This window comes from Oncorhynchus gorbuscha, linkage group LG11 (assembly GCF_021184085.1).
Source record: "Oncorhynchus gorbuscha isolate QuinsamMale2020 ecotype Even-year linkage group LG11, OgorEven_v1.0, whole genome shotgun sequence".
Taxonomy (NCBI): domain Eukaryota; kingdom Metazoa; phylum Chordata; class Actinopteri; order Salmoniformes; family Salmonidae; genus Oncorhynchus; species Oncorhynchus gorbuscha.
In genome coordinates, this window is record NC_060183.1 from 80,615,077 (window position 1) to 80,633,348 (window position 18,272).

General features: G+C 47.4%; 1 protein-coding gene across 3 annotated transcripts in view; it reads left to right on the forward strand.

Moving 5' to 3' along the window:
• The window catches only part of LOC123989539 (ras-specific guanine nucleotide-releasing factor RalGPS1-like), a 318,616-nt gene that overhangs the window by 276,817 nt on the left and 23,527 nt on the right, over positions 1–18,272 (forward strand). For all 3 annotated transcript variants that reach the window (XM_046290621.1, XM_046290623.1, XM_046290622.1), the window contains one exon: positions 4,661–4,728. In XM_046290621.1, the coding sequence (XP_046146577.1) occupies positions 4,661–4,728 (68 nt within the window). The remainder of the gene's footprint in view (positions 1–4,660; positions 4,729–18,272) is intronic.

The window sequence follows — 18,272 nt, forward strand, 5'->3', positions numbered from 1 at the left end:
GGTTACAGTGGTCTGATTCAGACTGTACCCAGGGCAGGTTCAGTGGTCTGATTCAGACTGTACCCAGGGCAGGTTACAGTGGTCTGATTCAGACTGTGGTTACAGTGGTCTGATTCAGACTGTACCCAGGGCAGGTTACAGTGGTCTGATTCAGACTGTACCCAGGGCAGGTTACAGTGGTCAGACTGTACCCAGGGCAGAGTGGTCTGATTCAGACTGTACCCAGGGCAGGTTACAGTGGTCTGACTGTACCCAGGGCATTCAGACTGTACCCAGGGCAGGTTACAGTGGTCAGACTTCAGTACCCAGGGCAGATTACAGTGGTCAGACTGTACCCAGGGCAGATTACAGACTGTACCCAGGGCAGATTACAGTGGTCAGACTGTACCCAGGGCAGATTACAGTGGTCAGACTGTACCCAGGGCAGATTACAGTGGTCAGACTGTACCCAGGGCAGATTACAGTGGTCAGACTGTACCCAGGGCAGATTACAGTGGTCAGACTGTACCCAGGGCAGATTACAGTTCAGACTGTACCCAGGGCAGATTAGTGGTCTGATTCAGACTGTACCCAGGGCAGATTACAGTGGTCAGACTGTACCCAGGGCAGATTACAGTGGTCAGACTGTACCCAGGGCAGGTTACAGTGGTCTGATTCAGACTGTACCCAGGGCAGATTAGTGGTCTGATTCAGACTGTACCCATTAGTGGGATTCAGACTGTACCCAGGATAGAGTGGTTAGACTGTACCCAGGGCAGATTAGTGGTCTGATTCAGACTGTACCCAGGGCAGGTTACAGTGGTCTGATTCAGACTGTACCCAGGTCAGGTTACAGTGGTCTGATTCAGACTTTACCCAGGGCAGGTTACAGTGGTCTGATTCAGACTGTACCCAGGGCAGGTTACAGTGGTCAGACTGTACCCAGGGCAGATTAGTGGTCTGATTCAGACTGTACCCAGGGCAGGTTACAGTGGTCTGGTTGATTCAGACTGTACCCAGGGCAGGTTAGAATGGTCAGACTGTACCCAGGGCAGATTAGTGGTCTGATTCAGACTGTACCCAGGGCAGGTTACAGTGGTCAGACTGTACCCAGGGCAGATTAGTGGTCTGATTCAGACTGTACCCAGGGCAGGTTACAGTGGTCAGACTGTACCCAGGGCAGATTAGTGGTCTGATTCAGACTGTACCCAGGGCAGGTTACAGTGGTCTGATTCAGACTGTACCCAGGGCAGGTTACAGTGGTCTGATTCAGACTGTACCCAGGGCAGGTTACAGTGGTCAGACTGTACCCAGGGCAGATTAGTGGTCTGATTCAGACTGTACCCAGGGGAGGTTACAGTGGTCTGATTCAGACTGTACCCAGGGCAGGTTACAGTGGTCAGACTGTACCCAGGGCAGATTAGTGGTCTGATTCAGACTGTACCCAGGGCAGCTTACCGGTCTGATTCAGACTGTACCCAGGGCAGCTTACCGTGGTCTGATTCAGACTGTACCCAGGGCAGCTTACAGTGGTCTGATTCAGACTGTACCCAGGGCAGGTTACAGTGGTCTGATTCAGACTGTACCCAGGGCAGGTTACAGTGGTCAGACTGTACCCAGGGCAGATTAGTGGTCTGATTCAGACTGTACCCAGGGCAGGTTACAGTGGTCTGATTCAGACTTTACCCAGGGCAGGTTACAGTGGTCTGATTCAGACTGTACCCAGGGCAGGTTACAGTGTCTGGTTCAGACTGTACCTAGGGCAGGTTACCGTGGTCTGATTCAGACTGTACCCAGGGCAGGTTACCGTGGTCTGATTCAGACTGTACCCAGGGCAGGTTACAGTGGTCTGATTCAGACTGTACCCAGGGCAGGTTACAGTGGTCTGATTCAGACTGTACCCAGGGCAGGTTACAGTGGTCTGATTCAGACTGTACCCAGGGCAGGTTACAGTGGTCTGATTCAGACTGTACCCAGGGCAGGTTACAGTGGTCAGACTGTACCCAGGGCAGATTAGTGGTCTGATTCAGACTGTAACCAGTGCAGGTTACAGTGGTCTGATTCAGACTGTACCCAGGGCAGGTTACAGTGGTCAGACTGTACCCAGGGCAGATTAGTGGTCTGGTTCAGACTGTACCCAGGGCAGGTTACAGTGGTCTGATTCAGACTGTAAAAAGAAGGAAACCCTTGAATATGGTGTCCAAAAATGTGATGTTTAATTTATTTGATTTTTTCATACATTTGCAAACATTTCTTAAAACCTGTTTTTACTTTTGTCATTATGGGGAATTGTGTATAGATTGAGGGGGGGGCAATTTAATCCATTTTAGAATACAATTTTGTACCGTAACAAAATGTGGAAAAAGTCAAGGGGCCTGAATATTTTCCTAACGCGCTGTTCGTCACAACTTTGAGCATTTAACTATAATGCCATGTTTTATGAAGGAGAATTCCTTTCAACTATTCGTCATGACCCACTTTCAAAAACAACCTGATTGAAATGATTGTATTTTCCAGAAGAGTTGGGTTCTACAACAATACACGCACGTGTTTAATTACATTACTGTGTGTTCGTGTGAATATGTGCTTTTGGCAAAACCACATTCGGTGAGTTCTTCAGGCAGCCCAAAATGGTTTTTGAAAATAGTTTTTGGGCTTAAACCTTGACAATACAGTAGTTTAGTCTTTGTCTGTTATTTAGTCTGTCTGTCAGTTAGACTAACTGATAGACAAAGACTGACTGACTGTCAGTTAGTGTTAGTCTGTCTGTTATCAGCATTCTTTGCTTGAGTTTTATTTAATATATACAAATGCATTTGTTGTCAGAAATGTGCTGTTTACTCCAGGAGAAACTGCATGGATAGTTTTGATATTTGTGTGATTTGTAAAGTGTCAATCGGCAATTGAAACGATAACAAAGCCCCTCCTCGTCCCTGTTCCGGGTTAAAAGCTGAGGGACTGGAGACATGTCACCACTCTCATGAATAGAGGTATGAATACAACGATTGATCATCCTTGAGATCAACATGTTAGTTTTACCCATTTTTTGACCTTTACTTTATAACAAGCGTATATATTTTGGCTTCTGATGGGGTACGACAGTTGTACTAAGCTCATAAGTTATATTCTTTTATTTTATTTTTTACCTTTATTTAACTAGGCAAGTCAGTTAAAGAACAAATTCTTATTTTGAATGACGGCCTGGGAACAGTGGGTTAACTGCCTGTTCCGGATGCAGAACGACAGATTTGTACCTTGTCAGCTCGGGCGTTTGAACTTGCAACCTTCCGGTTACTAGTCCAACACTCTAACCACTAGGCTACCCTGCCGCCCCTCCACTCTAACCACTAGGCTACCCTGCTGCCCCTACACTCTAACCACTAGGCTACCCTGCCGCCCCAAACCAATGGGTACGTACTGTATCATTCTAATTTATAAGACCCGCCCCCCAAAAAATGTATGTAACAACCTCAGATTGTTCCTTTTTAATTAAGAGCTGCTTTTTCTCACTTATTGAAAACTTTGTGATTTGTACCCGAGTTTCTCTAGTTCTTCACTGAAATGTACCTAACCAGGAATTCATCTGCACTAACAAGGAATTTATCTGTATTTCTGGACCTTATCGATATCCACACCATTCCAGGTTGACAGAAACCAACTCAAAAGAATGCCTTTTGATCCAATGACAATGAGGACAGTAGTGATAACCTAGTAGAGCTGTAAACGTCAGATATGCGGTGAAAAGCTCTGAATTTAGTTTACGGTGCAGCCCTTTGGCTCGGGTCGGTGCGTGGTAACAGAAGAGCCTGTGGTGTCACCACTCCACCACGGGTTAGCCACACGGGTTGTTATATATACCCACGATGTATCCAGATGGACAGTCAGTCTATCTTCTGTCCGACAGACATCTGTTGTGCCTGGGTTGTGCCCCTCAGGCCTTCCTATCAAAGTGTTTATGCTTTGTTTGCCTTACGATCTTCATTGAATTACCTTGACATGTGCTTTTAGTTCTGCCATTTACCCCTGGGAGGGAGCGTTTAGTTCTGCCATTTACCTCTGGGAGGGAGCGTTTAGTTCTGCCATTTACCCCTGGGAGGGAGCGTTTAGTTCTGCCATTTACCCCTGGGAGGGAGCGTTTAGTTCTGCCATTTACCCCTGGGAGGGAGCATTTAGTTCTACCATATACCCCTGTGAGGGAGCATTTAGTTCAACCATTTACCCCTGTGAGGGAGCATTTATGAGCATTATGATACAATGTGATTTTCTGGATTTTGGTTTTAGATTCCATCTCTCACAGTTGATGTGTACCTATGATAAAAATTACAGACCTCTACATGCTTTGTAAGTAGGAAAACCTGCAAAATCTACAGTGTATCAAATACTTGTTCTCCCCACTGTAAATACCAGATTTCCTCCAATAATGTGCAACTTGTGGTATTTGTGTTGCTATAACATTTGGTTTAAAGTGACTTTGAGGATTATTTGGGCAGGATTTTTGAGCCATCCTGCTATAGACCAATCAAATCAAATGTTGTCACATACACATGGTTAGCAGATGCGAGTGTAGCGAAATGCTTGTGCTTCTAGTTCCCGACCATGCAGTAATATCTAACAGGTAATCTAACCTACCAATAGTAACCTAACAATCACATTTTTTGACCAGATGGTTGTGTTGTTGCAGGCTTTCTCTGAAGATCGAACCTATGCACGGCTCCCCGCGCATGGCCTCATCCAAGGAAGACCTAGCAGGTAAGACCCGTGTGTGTATCTGTGTTTGTGTGTCCTCCCTTTAAATACTATTGGGTTTTAGAGCCTTGTACGCACATCCCTTTCCTTCTTAGCCAACCACTCACCTCCCTTTCCTTCTTAGCCAACCTCTCACGTCCCTTTCCTTCTAGCCAACCTCTCACGTCCCTTTCCTTCTAGCCAACCACTCACGTCCCTTTCCTTCTAGCCAACCACTCACGTCCCTTTCCTTCTAGCCAACCACTCACGTCCCTTTCCTTCTAGCCAACCACTCACGTCCCTTTCCTTCTAGCCAACCACTCACCTCCCTTTCCTTCTAGCCAACCACTCACCTCCCTTTCCTTCTAGCCAACCTCTCACGTCCCTTTCCTTCTAGCCAACCACTCAAGTCCCTTTCCTTCTAGCCAACCACTCACGTCCCTTTCCTTCTAGCCAACCACTCACGTCCCTTTCCTTCTAGCCAACCACTCACGTCCCTTTCCTTCTAGCCAACCACTCATGTTCCTTTCCTTCTGGCCAACCACTCACGTCCCTTTCCTTCTAGCCAACCACTCAAGTCCCTTTCCTTCTAGCCAACCACTCACGTCCCTTTCCTTCTAGCCAACCTCTCACATCCCTTTCCTTCTAGCCAACCACTCACGTCCCATTCCTTCTGGCCAACCTCTCACGTCACTTTCGTTCTGGCCAACCTTTCACCTCCCTTTCGTTCTGGCCAACCTCTCACCTCCCTTTCGTTCTGGCCAACCTCTCACCCCCCTTTCGTTCTAGCCAACCTCTCACCTCCCTTTCGTTCTGGCCAACCTCTCACCTCCCTTTCGTTCTGGCCAACCTCTCACCTCCCTTTCGTTCTGGCCAACCTCTCACCTCCCTTTCGTTCTGGCCAACCTCTCACCTCCCTTTCGTTCTGGCCAACCTCTCACCTCCCTTTAGTTCTGGCCAACCTCTCACCTCCCTTTTGTTCTGGCCAACCTCTCAGCTCCCTTTCCTTCTATCCAACCTCTCACATTCCTTTCCTTCTAGCCAACCTTTCGGGAAGAATGCCTTGAAAGAGAAATGGAAAAAAAAGTGCAAGGTTAATCACTGATCAAACTCAATGACCCTCAAACTGTGAGTTGGGGGCGGGCGGGGGGGGGCAATACCCTGTCCCAGCATGCAACGAGGCTTTCAGCTTGGCCCCACCTGTGTGTTTACGCCGTGGCAGAATGAGATCACTGGCTACCAATCCCGGCAAACCTCTCAGGATTGAGTTATTTGCGGGGCCCAGGAGGGCCGGCGAGGGCCAGCCCTGGTTGAGTCATTCCATTTGGATTGGAGGGAGAGGGGGAAACAAGCGCAGCACTGGCCTGGTTGTTCCAGAGTGGGCTGAAGCAACACAAGCAGCCCCCCACACCTCCACACCGACCCATTCAGAGCTAAGACGTCAGTCTTCCTCTCTTTCTCTTTTCACTCTTTCTTGTACGACCTCGTCTCTCTTTCACTTGGCTTCTATCTCCGCCCCTCTCTTGTCTTTCCCACTGTACTCTGAGGTCATCTATAGAGTCAGGGTGTTACAACAATTATCCCGCATGCTATCTGAGTTTAATCCACGTCAAGGGCAGCAGACTAAATAAGCAGTGATTTTTTTATTTATTTTGAAATGCTCCATGTGGACAGATGTTACAGGGAATGGTTCCTTTCCTTGATTTCTTGACCTTCCTTTACTTTCCTCTGTCTGTTGACCAGGAGAGTGTTAAGGGTGATGTAATGGGTTTGGAATTGCTCCAGATGGATGTGGGTTGGGGGAATAGAGAGTTCCACGGAATGGTGAAAAAAAAGAAGGTTGCAGGGGGAGTGTGCGTGTGATGACTCTTCATTCACAGGGAGTAGACAGTGATTGCGCATAGGCTAAACAATGGCAACATTGACGGCTTCCTTCCGTTGTGTGTGTGTGTGTGTGTGTGTGTGTGTGTGTGTGTGTGTGTGTGTGTGTGTGTGTGTGTGTGTGTGTGTGTGTGTGTGTGTGTGTGTGTGTGTGTGTGTGTGTGTGTGTGTGTGTGTGTGTGTGGACAGTGCCATATTATTTCATTTATTTAATAAGCAAAGTTATGCAATAATCAATACCCCCTTTCACTCAATAACTGGGTGTTCTGTTCTGCTTTTAGCTGCAATGACTCCAACCAAACGCTTCCTGTAGTTGTTGATCAGTCGCTCACGTCGCCGTGGAGGAATTTTGGCCCCCTCTTCCATGCAGAACTGCTTTAACTCAGAAACATTTGTGGGTTTTTGACCATGAACTGCTGATTGCAGGTCCTGCCACAACATCTCAATCGGGTTTAGGTCTGGACTTTGACTAGGCCATTCCAGAACTTTATTTTCAGGCATTCTGATGTAGACTAGGATCTATTTAACCGGTCGTAAGTGGTTGTTTTTCTGTCACTCTTGGTGAACATAACTCGGAGAAAATACATATTACATGTGGCGTTCCACAAGGTTCCGTTTTGGGTCCGGTACTGTTCCGTGTGTATATACACGTCACCCCTTGACAGCGTTATTAGAAAGCACAGCATCGATTTTCACTGCTAAGCAGACGATACACAACATTACATTTCTGTGTCAACAGAGGATTTTAACTCCACTGAAAAATTATTACACTGTATTAGTGATTTTAAATACTTGGATGGCTCACAACTTCCTCCAGCTAAATCAAGACAAGACTGAGGTACTTATTGTTGGAGCCAAAGCACAGAGAGAGAATTAGGCCTCACATTTTAATTCACGGGCAATAAAAATAAAACCTAGCTGTTATTTTAGATTCTTAACTCAATTTCGAATCACACATTAGGAATGTGAACAAAATAGCTTTTTACCACCTGAGGAACATTGCCAAGGTGTGGACGTTTCTCTCTCAGGCTGATTTTAAGTTTCTTCTATTGGTTTTTAAATCAACCCACGATTGTGCACCCCAATACTGCAGACATCCTTTTAAGTTATGTACCCAGTAGATTCCTCAGGTCCTCTGGTGCTGGCCTTTTAACTATCCCAAAGCCTAAGACCAAGAAGCATTGAGAAGCAGCCTTTAGTTACTATGACCCCAGCCTCTGGAATAGTGTGCCAGAGAACCTGAGGGGGGACAAAACTGTGGACATTTTTAAGAGATCTTTTATGTTTATTCTGTATTAAATATTTCTGTTTTTATTTTCATTGTTTTTATTTTAAATTTTTTCCTGTGAAGCACATTGTGTTGCAGTCCGTGTCTGAAATGTGCTGAATAAATAAAGCTTGATTTGATGTGATTAGTGTTCTGGATCATTGTCTTGCTGCATGACCCAGCTGCTCTTCAGCTCACGGATGGATAGCTTGACATTCTCCTTTAGAATTCTCTGATTCTCTGATTCTCTGATTCTCTGATTCTGAGCAGAATTCATGATTGTGAGAGACAGATCAACAACTGCAGGAAGCGTTTTAGTTGCAGTCATTGCAGCTACAAATGGCACAACCAGTTATTGAGTGGAAGGGGGGCAATTTACTTTTTTGGGTTTTGCATAACTTTCTTTAATCATGTATTTAATTATCAACATGTTGTGTTATTTGTTCACTCAGGTTTCCTTTCTAATATTATGTTTTGGTTGAAGATCTGACAATATTCAGTGTCAGAAATACGCAAAAATAGAGAATCTGAAAGGGTGAAAAGTTTTGTGTGAGGGGGTATATGGTAGGGGTATAAGGGGGAGGGGGTGTAGGGGTGTAGCGAATCTGTATGGGGGGGGGTGTAGACAAGCTATATTGAAACAGGTGAGTCTATAAGGACTACATTCTGTCCTGGGATAATGGGCCCTTACCAGGACTACAATCTGTCCTGGGACAATGGGCCCTTACATTTACATTTAAGTCATTTAGCAGACGCTCTTATCCAGAGCGACTTACCAGGACTACTACAATCTGTCCTGGGACAATGGGCCCTTACCAGGACTACAATCTGTCCTGGGACAATGGGCCCTTACATTTACATTTAAGTCATTTAGCAGACGCTCTTATCCAGAGCGACTTACCAGGACTACTACAATCTGTCCTGGGATAATGGGCCCTTACCAGGACTACAATCTGTCCTGGGACAATGGGCCCTTACCAGGACTACAATCTGTCCTGGGACAATGGGCCCTTACCAACCTGCCAGTCTTCCCAAAGAGAAAAAAGAGTGCTAAAGGAATAGGGACAATGCATTATGGGTAGGAATAAGTATGGTATAGAATGCATTTAATACAAACACAAGTAAAAGGGATTGTCTAAAGTGTTTGATGTGGGAACTTTTACTACGTTTCATATTTATATCAACTGATGGAGACGTTTCATAGGATTCAGAGAACATTTGGTATGTAAGCATATCGAGGCTGTACGCGTGCTATAGAAGTATCCGGTGTGTAAAACACAGTCGGTTAATTCCAAAGGATTCAGTTTTATTTTTGAGTTTTAGCATTACTTTTTATTTGCGCTCACTGTCACACAATGAAACCGGACGGGGACAGCCAATGGTGAGACATTTCCTTCTGCACTCATTAAGGAAGCAGCTAAAAGTAGTCTAATAGCAGTGTCACTCAGCGACCAGACCCCAGGAATGTAACAAAAGGCTATATTTTTTTCTCCATGTTCCAGTGGTCTAATCTCAGCGATCAGGGACCACGTTATGGGGACTGTATTTATCAGGGTTGCCACGGTAACGTGCAACTTCTGTTTTCTCTCCCTTTTTCTTTTTCTAACACATTTTCTTTTCATTACAAGGCCAGAAAGAAATGTGCAGGGTATTCAGATTTATAGCTTGATTACCACATCGACACAGACAAGTAGGAGCAACCAATGCTGTTGTTTCTAAAAACAGGACTGTAAAGACTGTGGTAGCACACTGAACTCAAAGCCTATTCATTTGAGGAAGCTAATGCACGCCTTCAGGTTTCAGGCAAGGTTAGTCATTATCACATACGCATGGTTCACTGAACAGACTCTGTAACCTGAGTGAAAAGAAACACTGTGCCACAAAAATACATAGTAATGTTACCAATCTTGCCATTGCAAAAAAAATCCAGACATTATGCACAGTATGTTGTTGAGCATGCAAAACGCAGGAAGACTTGGAGAGCGTTTGTTACCTAAGACATTTCCCCTGATGTTGACACCTTTTACAGATTACTGGAATTGTTTTGTGATATCGATGTTCAAAAAAGGGAAATTAATGAATTGCCAAAGGGACTGGAAAACATACCTGACAGACAACGTGAAAAGAGATAATCACAGATCAAGTGGCCGTGCCCCATCGAGGAAGGTTAGGGGGTTTCCCATCGAGGAAGGTTAGGGGTTTCCCATCGAGGAAGGTTAGGGGTTCTCCCATCGAGGAAGGTTAGGGGTTCTCCCATCGAGGAAGGTTAGGGGTTTCCCATCGAGGAAGGTTAGGGGTTCTCCCATCTAGGAAGGTTAGGGGTTCTCCCATCTAGGAAGGTTAGGGGTTCTCCCATCTAGGAAGGTTAGGGGTTCTCCCATCTAGGAAGGTAAGGGGTTCTCCCATCTAGGAAGGTTAGGGGTTCTCCCATCGAGGAAGGTTAGGGGTTCTCCCATCTAGGAAGGTTAGGGGTTCTCCCATCGAGGAAGGTTAGGGGTTCTCCCATCGAGGAAGGTTAGGGGTTCTCCCATCGAGGAAGGTTAGGGGTTTCCCATCGAGGAAGGTTAGGGGTTCTCCCATCGAGGAAGGTTAGGGGTTTCCCATCGAGGAAGGTTAGGGGTTTCCCATCGAGGAAGGTTAGGGGTTCTCCCATCGAGGAAGGTTAGGGGTTCTCCCATCGAGGAAGGTTAGGGGTTCTCCCATCTAGGAAGGTTAGGGGTTCTCCCATCGAGGAAGGTTAGGGGTTCTCCCATCGAGGAAGGTTAGGGGTTCTCCCATCTAGGAAGGTTAGGGGTTCTCCCATCTAGGAAGGTTAGGGGTTCTCCCATCGAGGAAGGTTAGGGGTTCTCCCATCTAGGAAGGTTAGGGGTTCTCCCATCTAGGAAGGTTAGGGGTTCTCCCATCTAGGAAGGTTAGGGGTTTCCCATCTAGGAAGGTTAGGGGTTTCCCATCGAGGAAGGTTAGGGGTTCTCCCATCGAGGAAGGTTAGGGGTTCTCCCATCTAGGAAGGTTAGGGGTTTCCCATCTAGGAAGGTTAGGGGTTTCCCATCTAGGAAGGTTAGGGGTTTCCCATCTAGGAAGGTTAGGGGTTTCCCATCTAGGAAGGTTAGGGGTTTCCCATCTAGGAAGGTTAGGGGTTTCCCATCTAGGAAGGTTAGGGGTTTCCCATCTAGGAAGGTTAGGGGGTTTCCCATCTAGGAAGGTTAGGGGTTTCCCATCTAGGAAGGTTAGGGGTTTCCCATCTAGGAAGGTTCCCATCTAGGAAGGTTAGGAAGGGGTTTCCCATCTAGGAAGAAGGTTAGGGGTTTCCCATCTAGGAAGGTTAGGGGTTTCCCATCTAGGAAGGTTAGGGGTTTCCCATCTAGGAAGGTTAGGGGTTTCCCATCTAGGAAGGTTAGGGGTTTTCCATCTAGGAAGGTTAGGGGTTTTCCATCTAGGAAGGTTAGGGGTTTTCCATCTAGGAAGGTTAGGGGTTTTCCATTGGAAGGTTAGGGGTTTTCCATTGGAAGGTTAGGGGTTTCCCATTTAGGAAGGTTAAGGGTTTCCCATTTAGGAAGGTTAAGGGTTTCCCATTTAGGAAGGTTAGGGGTTTCCCATCGAGGAAGGTTAGGGGTTTCCCATCGAGGAAGGTTAGGGGTTTCCCATCGAGGAAGGTTAGGGGTTTCCCATCGAGGAAGGTTAGGGGGTTTCCCATCGAGGAAGGTTAGGGGGTTTCCCATCGAGGAAGGTTAGGGGTTTCCCATCGAGGAAGGTTAGGGGGGTTTTCCATCGAGGAAAGTTAGGGGGGTTTCCCCATCGAGCAAGGCTTTGGGGGGTTCCCCATCGAGCAAGGCTTTAGGAAGGGGGGGGGAGGTTCCCCATGGAGGAAGGCTTAGGGGGGGAGTTTCCCATGGAGGAAGGCTTAGGAAGGGGGGTTCCCCATCAAGCAAAGCTAGGGAGGGGGGGTTCCCCATCGAGGAAGGCTTGGGGGTTTCCCATTGAGGAAGGCTTGGGGAGGTCCCCATCCAGCAAGTCTTTGAGGGGGGTTCCCATGGAGCAAGGCTTGGAAGGGGGGTTCCCCATCAAGGAAGGCTTGGGGGGGGTTCCCCATCGAGCAAGGCTCGAGGAAGGGGGGTTCCCCATCGAGGAAGGCTTGGGGTTCCCGATCGAGGAATGCTTGGGGGGTTCCCCATCGAGCAAGGCTTGGGGGGGTTCCCCATCGAGGAAGGCTTTGGGGGTTTCCCATGGAGGAAGGCTTGGGGGTTTCCCATCGGAAGGCTTGGGGGTTTCCCATCAAGGAAGGCTTGGCGGGTTTCCCATCGAGCAAGGCTTGGGGGTTCCCCATCGAGCAAGGCTTGGGGGTTCCCCATGGAGGAAGGCTCCCCATCGAGGGGGGGTTCCCCATCGAGCAAGGCTTGGGGGAGTTTCCCATGGAGGAAGGCTTGGGCGGGGTTCCCCATCAAGCAAGGCTTGGGGGGTTCCCCATCGAGGAAGGCTTGGGGGTTTCCCATTGAGGAAGGCTTGGAGGTCCCCATACAGCAAGTATTGAGGGGGTTCCCCATGGAGCAAGGCTTGGGGGGTTCCCCATGGAGCAAGGAAGGCTTGGGGGGTTCCCCATCGAGCAAGGCTTGGGGTGGTTCCCCATCGAGGAAGGCTTGGGGGTTCCCCATCGAGGAAGGCTTGGGGGTTCCCCATCGAGGAAGGCTTGGGGGTTCCCCATCGAGGAAGGCTTGGGGGGGTTCCCCATCGAGGAAGGCTTGGGGGGTTCCCCATCGAGGAAGGCTTGGGGGGTTCCCCATCGAGGAAGGCTTGGGGGGGTTCCCCATCGAGGAAGGCTTGGGGGTTCCCATCAGGAAGCAGTTGGGGGTTCCCCATCGAGGAAGGCTTGGGGGGGTTCCCCATCGAGCAAGGCTTGGGGGGGGTTCCCCATCGAGCAAGGCTTGGGGGGGTTCCCCATCGAGCAAGGCTTGGGGGGGTTCCCCATCGAGCAAGGCTTGGGGGTTCCCCATCGAGCAAGGCTTGGGGGGTTCCCCATCGAGCAAGGCTTGGGGGTTCCCCATCGAGCAAGGCTTGGGGGGGGTTCCCCATCGAGGAAGGCTTGGGGGGGTACCGCATCGAGGAAGCCACTAGGTGACATCAGAAGGAACCTAAATGATAATTTCATGATGGTGGTAATACTAGCCATCGCATGGACTAGGGATGTATCCTCCGTCTGTCCCCTGATTTAGTTAGGGATAACATAAGATGTAATAAAGAAAGTCTCTGGTTCTTGGGCCAGGTCTCCATTTTGTCGGCAAACCCATTACACCAACAGCATACAAGCCCTGCACGCCCAGAGCCAATGGGATGAGGTATAGCGTTACTCAATCGCTCCGTACAGAACAAGGGCAAAACAACATGACAGAATCCAGAAGACACCACTGCACGCACACACACACTCACAGGCTCTAAAACATATACTATTGGACAAAGTATCTCGTGTTTATCCAAAATAACATACAGCACACATTCTTGAAATGGTTTAAAACTAGCTTAATTTATATAACGTATGCCAACTGTTACATGGCATGAAACCCACAGAACATCACATCTTCCTATCAGCAACAACTGTACACACACACACACAGACAGACACACAGACGGACGGACGGACGGACGGACAGCAACTGTACACACACAGAGACTTGTACAAATACTCCTAAAACATGAGCAAACACACATGCTTTGAATATACCAAACAGACACTCACACGGTGTATTATGTTGAACAGTCCACTAACTGGCCCTCACACAGAGTGTATTATGTTGACCACTCCACTAACTGGCCCTCACACAGAGGGTATTATGTTGACCACTCCACTAACTGGCCCTCACACAGAGGGTATTATGTTGAACAGTCCATCTAACTGGCCCTCACACAGAGGGTATTATGTTGAACAGTCCATCTAACTGGTCCTCACACAGAGGGTATTATGTTGAACACTCCACTAACTGGCCCTCACACAGAGGGTATTATGTTGAACAGTCCACTAACTGGCCCTCACACAGAGTGTATTATATTGTACCCTCCACTAACTGGCCCTCACACAGAGGGTATTATGTTGACCACTCCACTAACTGGCCCTCACACAGTGTATTATGTTGAACAGTCCACTAACTGGCCCTCATTGTGACTTCTACTGAAGCTGTGTTTCCAGAGAACGTTCTCGAATAACAGACAGACACCGGACGAATTTGGAGACGAGAGACTCAGCCAAGGCCTAAGCACATGCCTCTCATTAACACGATGCTACAGGCAGTTAGCCTCCACCACAAGAGGAAAACGTATGAGAGACACGGGAAGTCCACATAGTCCCCTTGGGTCTGCCTAAAACCAGCTGACCGTCCAGACCGACTACGGTCCCCATGTGGCCACAGTAGAGTTTACGAGTTGAAGACTGAGCCGGGTACACGTGGCAAGGCATGCCTTCAGGATAACTTGTTAGACTGAGCGCTGCCCACACAGAAGCAGCTCTTCAAGTCTTAATTTGGGCAGTTGTAGGAAGTAGATTGCTCCATGATGTGGAATCTGGATTTATTGTCCTTTATGCACCGTAGGCTGCTACTTCTACAAGTGAATCTTTGCTTCGACCTGGTGTCCCTGGTTTCATATAATTTCTCAAAGGTTGCCTTGACTTTTTTCACAGTTTGTTACATTTCAGCCTTATTCTAAAATGGATTCATTTTATTTTATCCTCAGCACTCTTAAAACAATAACCCATAATGACAGTGAAAACAGGTTTTTAGAGATTTTTGCAAATGTATTCTAAATAAAAAGCAGAAATACCTTATTTACATAAGTATTCAGCCTCTTTGCTATGAGACTGGAAATTGAGCTCAGGTGCATCCTGTTTACATTGATCATCCTTGAGATGTTTCTAGAACTTGATTGGAGTCCACCTGTGGTAAATTCAATTCATTGGACATGATTTGGAAAGGCACACACCTGTAAGGTCCCACAGTCGTGTCTATAGAAGGTCCCTGAGTTGACAGTGCATGTCAGAGCAAAACCAAGCTATGGGGTGAAAGGAATTGTCCGTAGACCTCAGAGACAGGTTTGTTCGAGGCACAGATCTGGGGAAGGGTACCAAAACCTGTCTGCAGTATTTAAAGTCACATCAAATGACAACATTTTATCCGTCACATACACATGGTTAGCAGATGTTAATGCGAGTTTAGCGAAATGCTTGGGCTTCTAGTTCCGACAATGCAGTAATAACCAACGAGTAATCTAGCCTAACAATTCCACAACTACTACCTTATACACACAAGTGTAAAGGGATGAAAAATATGTACCTAAAAATATATGAATGAGTGATGGTACAGAACGGCATAGGCAAGGTGCAGTAGATGGTATAGAGTACAGTATATACATATGAGATGAGTAATGTAGGGTATGTAAACATAAAAGTGGCATTGTTTAAAGTGGCTAGTGATACATTTATTACATCAAGATGGCAAGATACCCTACATTACTCATCTCATATGTATATACTGTATGTAAACATTATATTAAGTGGCATTGTTTAAAGTGGCTAGTGATACATTTATTACATCAAGATGCAGTAGATGGTATAGGGTACAGTATATACATATGAGATGAGTAATGTAGGGTATGTAAACATTATATTAAGTGGCATTGTTTAAAGTGGCTAGTGATACATTTTTACATCAATTGTTCCATATTTAAAGTGGCTGGAGTTGAGTCAGTGTGTTGGCAGCAGCCACTCAATGTTAGTGATGGCTGTTTTAACAGTCTGATGGCCTTGAGATAGATGTTTTTCAGTCTCTCGGTCCCAGCTTTGATGCACCTGTACTGACCTCGCCTTCTGGATGATAGCGGGATGAACAGGCAGTGGCTCGGGCGGTTGTTGTCCTTGATGATCTTTATGGCCTTCCTGTGACATCGGGTGGTGTAGGTGTCCTGGAGGGCAGGTAGTTTGCCCCCGGTGATGCGTTGTGCAGACCTCACTACCCTCTGGAGAGCCTTACAGTTGTGGGCGGAGCAGTTGCCGTACCAAGCGGTGATACAGCCCGACAGGATGATCTCGATTGTGCATCTGTAACAGTTTGTGAGTGTTTTAGGTGACAAGCAGAGTTTCTTCAGCCTCCTGAGGTTGAAGAGGCGCTGCTGTGCCCTCTTCACCACGCTGTCTGTCTGAATGGAGCAGTTCAGTTTGTCCGTGATGTGAACGCCGAGGAACTTAAAACTTACTACCCTCTCCACTACTGTCCTGTCGATGTGGATAGGGGGCTGCTCCCTCTGCTGTTTGCTGAAGTCCACGATCATCTCCTTTGTTTTGTTGACGTTGAGTGTGAGGTTATTTTTCTTGACACCACACTCCGGGGACCCTCACCTCCTCCCTGTAGGCCGTCTCGTCGTTGTTGGTAATCACGCCTACCACTGTAGTGTCGTCTGCAAACTTGATGATTGAGATGGACGCGTGCATGGCCACTCAGTCGTGGGTGAACAGGGAGTACAGGAGAGGGCTCAGAACACTGGGGCCCCAGTGTTGAGGATCAGCGGGGTGGAGATGTTGTTACCTACCCTCGCCACCTGGGGGCGGCCTGTCAGGAAGTCCAGTACCCAGTTGCACAGGGCGGGGTCGAGACCCAGGGTCTCGAGCTTGATGATGAGTATTCATCATCACAGCATTCTCACATAGTTATTCCTCGGGTCCAGATGGGTTAGGGCAGTGTGGTTGCGATTGCGTCGTCTGTGGACCTATTTGGGCAGTAAGCAAATTGGAGTGGGTCTAGGGTGTCAGGTAGGGTCCTTGACTAGTCTCTCAAAGCACTTCATGATGACGGAAGTGAGTGCTACGGGGCGATAGTCGTTTAGCTCAGTTACCGTAGCTTTCTTGGGAACGGGAACGAAGGTGGCCCTCTTGAGGCATGTGGGAACAGCAGACTGGGATAAGGATTGATTGAATATGTCCGTAAACACACCAGCCAGCTGGTCTGCGCATGCTCTGAGGATGCGGCTGGGATGCCGTCTGAGTCTGCAGCCTTGCGAGGGTTAACACGTTTAAATGTTTTACTCACGTCGGCTGCAGTGAAGGAGAGTCCGCAGGTTTTGGTAGCGAGTCGTGTCAGTGGCACTGTATTGTCCTCAAAGCGAGCAAAGAAGTTGTTTAGTCTGTCTGGGAGCAAGACATCCGGGTCCGTGATGGGCTGGTTTTCTTTTTGTAATGCGTGATTGACGGTAGACCCTGCCACATACCTCTTGTGTCTGAGCCATTGAATTGTGACTCTACTTTCTCTCTATACTGACGCTTAGCTTGTTTGATTGCCTTGCGGAAGGAATAGCTACACTGTTTGTATTCAATACTTGTCTCCGGTCACCTTGCCCTGGTTAAAAACAGTGGTTCGCGCTTTCAGTTTCGCGCGAATGCTGCCATCAATCCATGGCTTCTGGTTTGGGAATGTTTTAATAGTTGCTGTGGGTACGACATCGCCAATGCACTTGCTAATAAACTCGCTCACCGAATCAGCGTATTCGTCAAAGTTGTTGTTTGACGTAATGCGGAACATATCCCAATCCACGTGACCGAAGCAATCTTGAAGGGTGGAATCAGATTGGTCGGACCAGCGTTGAACAGACCTGAGCGCGGGAGCTTCCTGTTTTAGTCTCTGTCTATAGGCTGGGAGCAACCAAATGGAGTCGTGTTCAGCATTTCCAAAAGGAGGGCGGGGGAGGGCCTTATATGCGTCGCGGAAGTTAGAATAACAATGATCCAGGGTTTTACCAGCCCTGGTAGCACTATCAATATGCTGATAGAATTTAGGGAGTCTTGTTTTCAGATTAGCCTTGTTAAAATCCCCAGCTACAATTTTATTTTATTTCACCTTTATTTAACCAGGTAGGCTAGTTGAGAACAGGTTCTCATTTGCAACTGTGACCTGGCCAAGATAAAGCATAGCAGTGTGAACAGACAACACAGAGTTACACATGGAGTAAACAATTAACACGTCGATAACACAGAGAAAAAAGGGGAGTCTATATACAATGTGTGCAAAAGGCATGAGGAGGTAGGCGAATAATTACAATATTGCAGATTAACACTGGAGTGATAAATGATCATGTACAGGTAGAGATATTGGTGTGCAAAAGAGCAGAAAAGAAGAACACATTGACCTCCATCATTCTTAAATGGAAGATGTTTGGAACCACAAAGACTCTTCCTAGAGCTGGCCACCCGGCCAAACTGAGCAATCGGGGGGAGAGAACCTCTTGGTCAGGGAGAGAACTCTTGGTCAGGGAGAGAACCTGATAGTCACTCTGACAGAGCTCCAGAGTTCCTCTGTGGAGATGGGGTTCCTTCTGGAAGGTTCTCCCAACTCTGCAGCACTCTACCATAAAGGCCTGATTGGTGGAGAGACCAGACGGAAGCCAGTCTTCA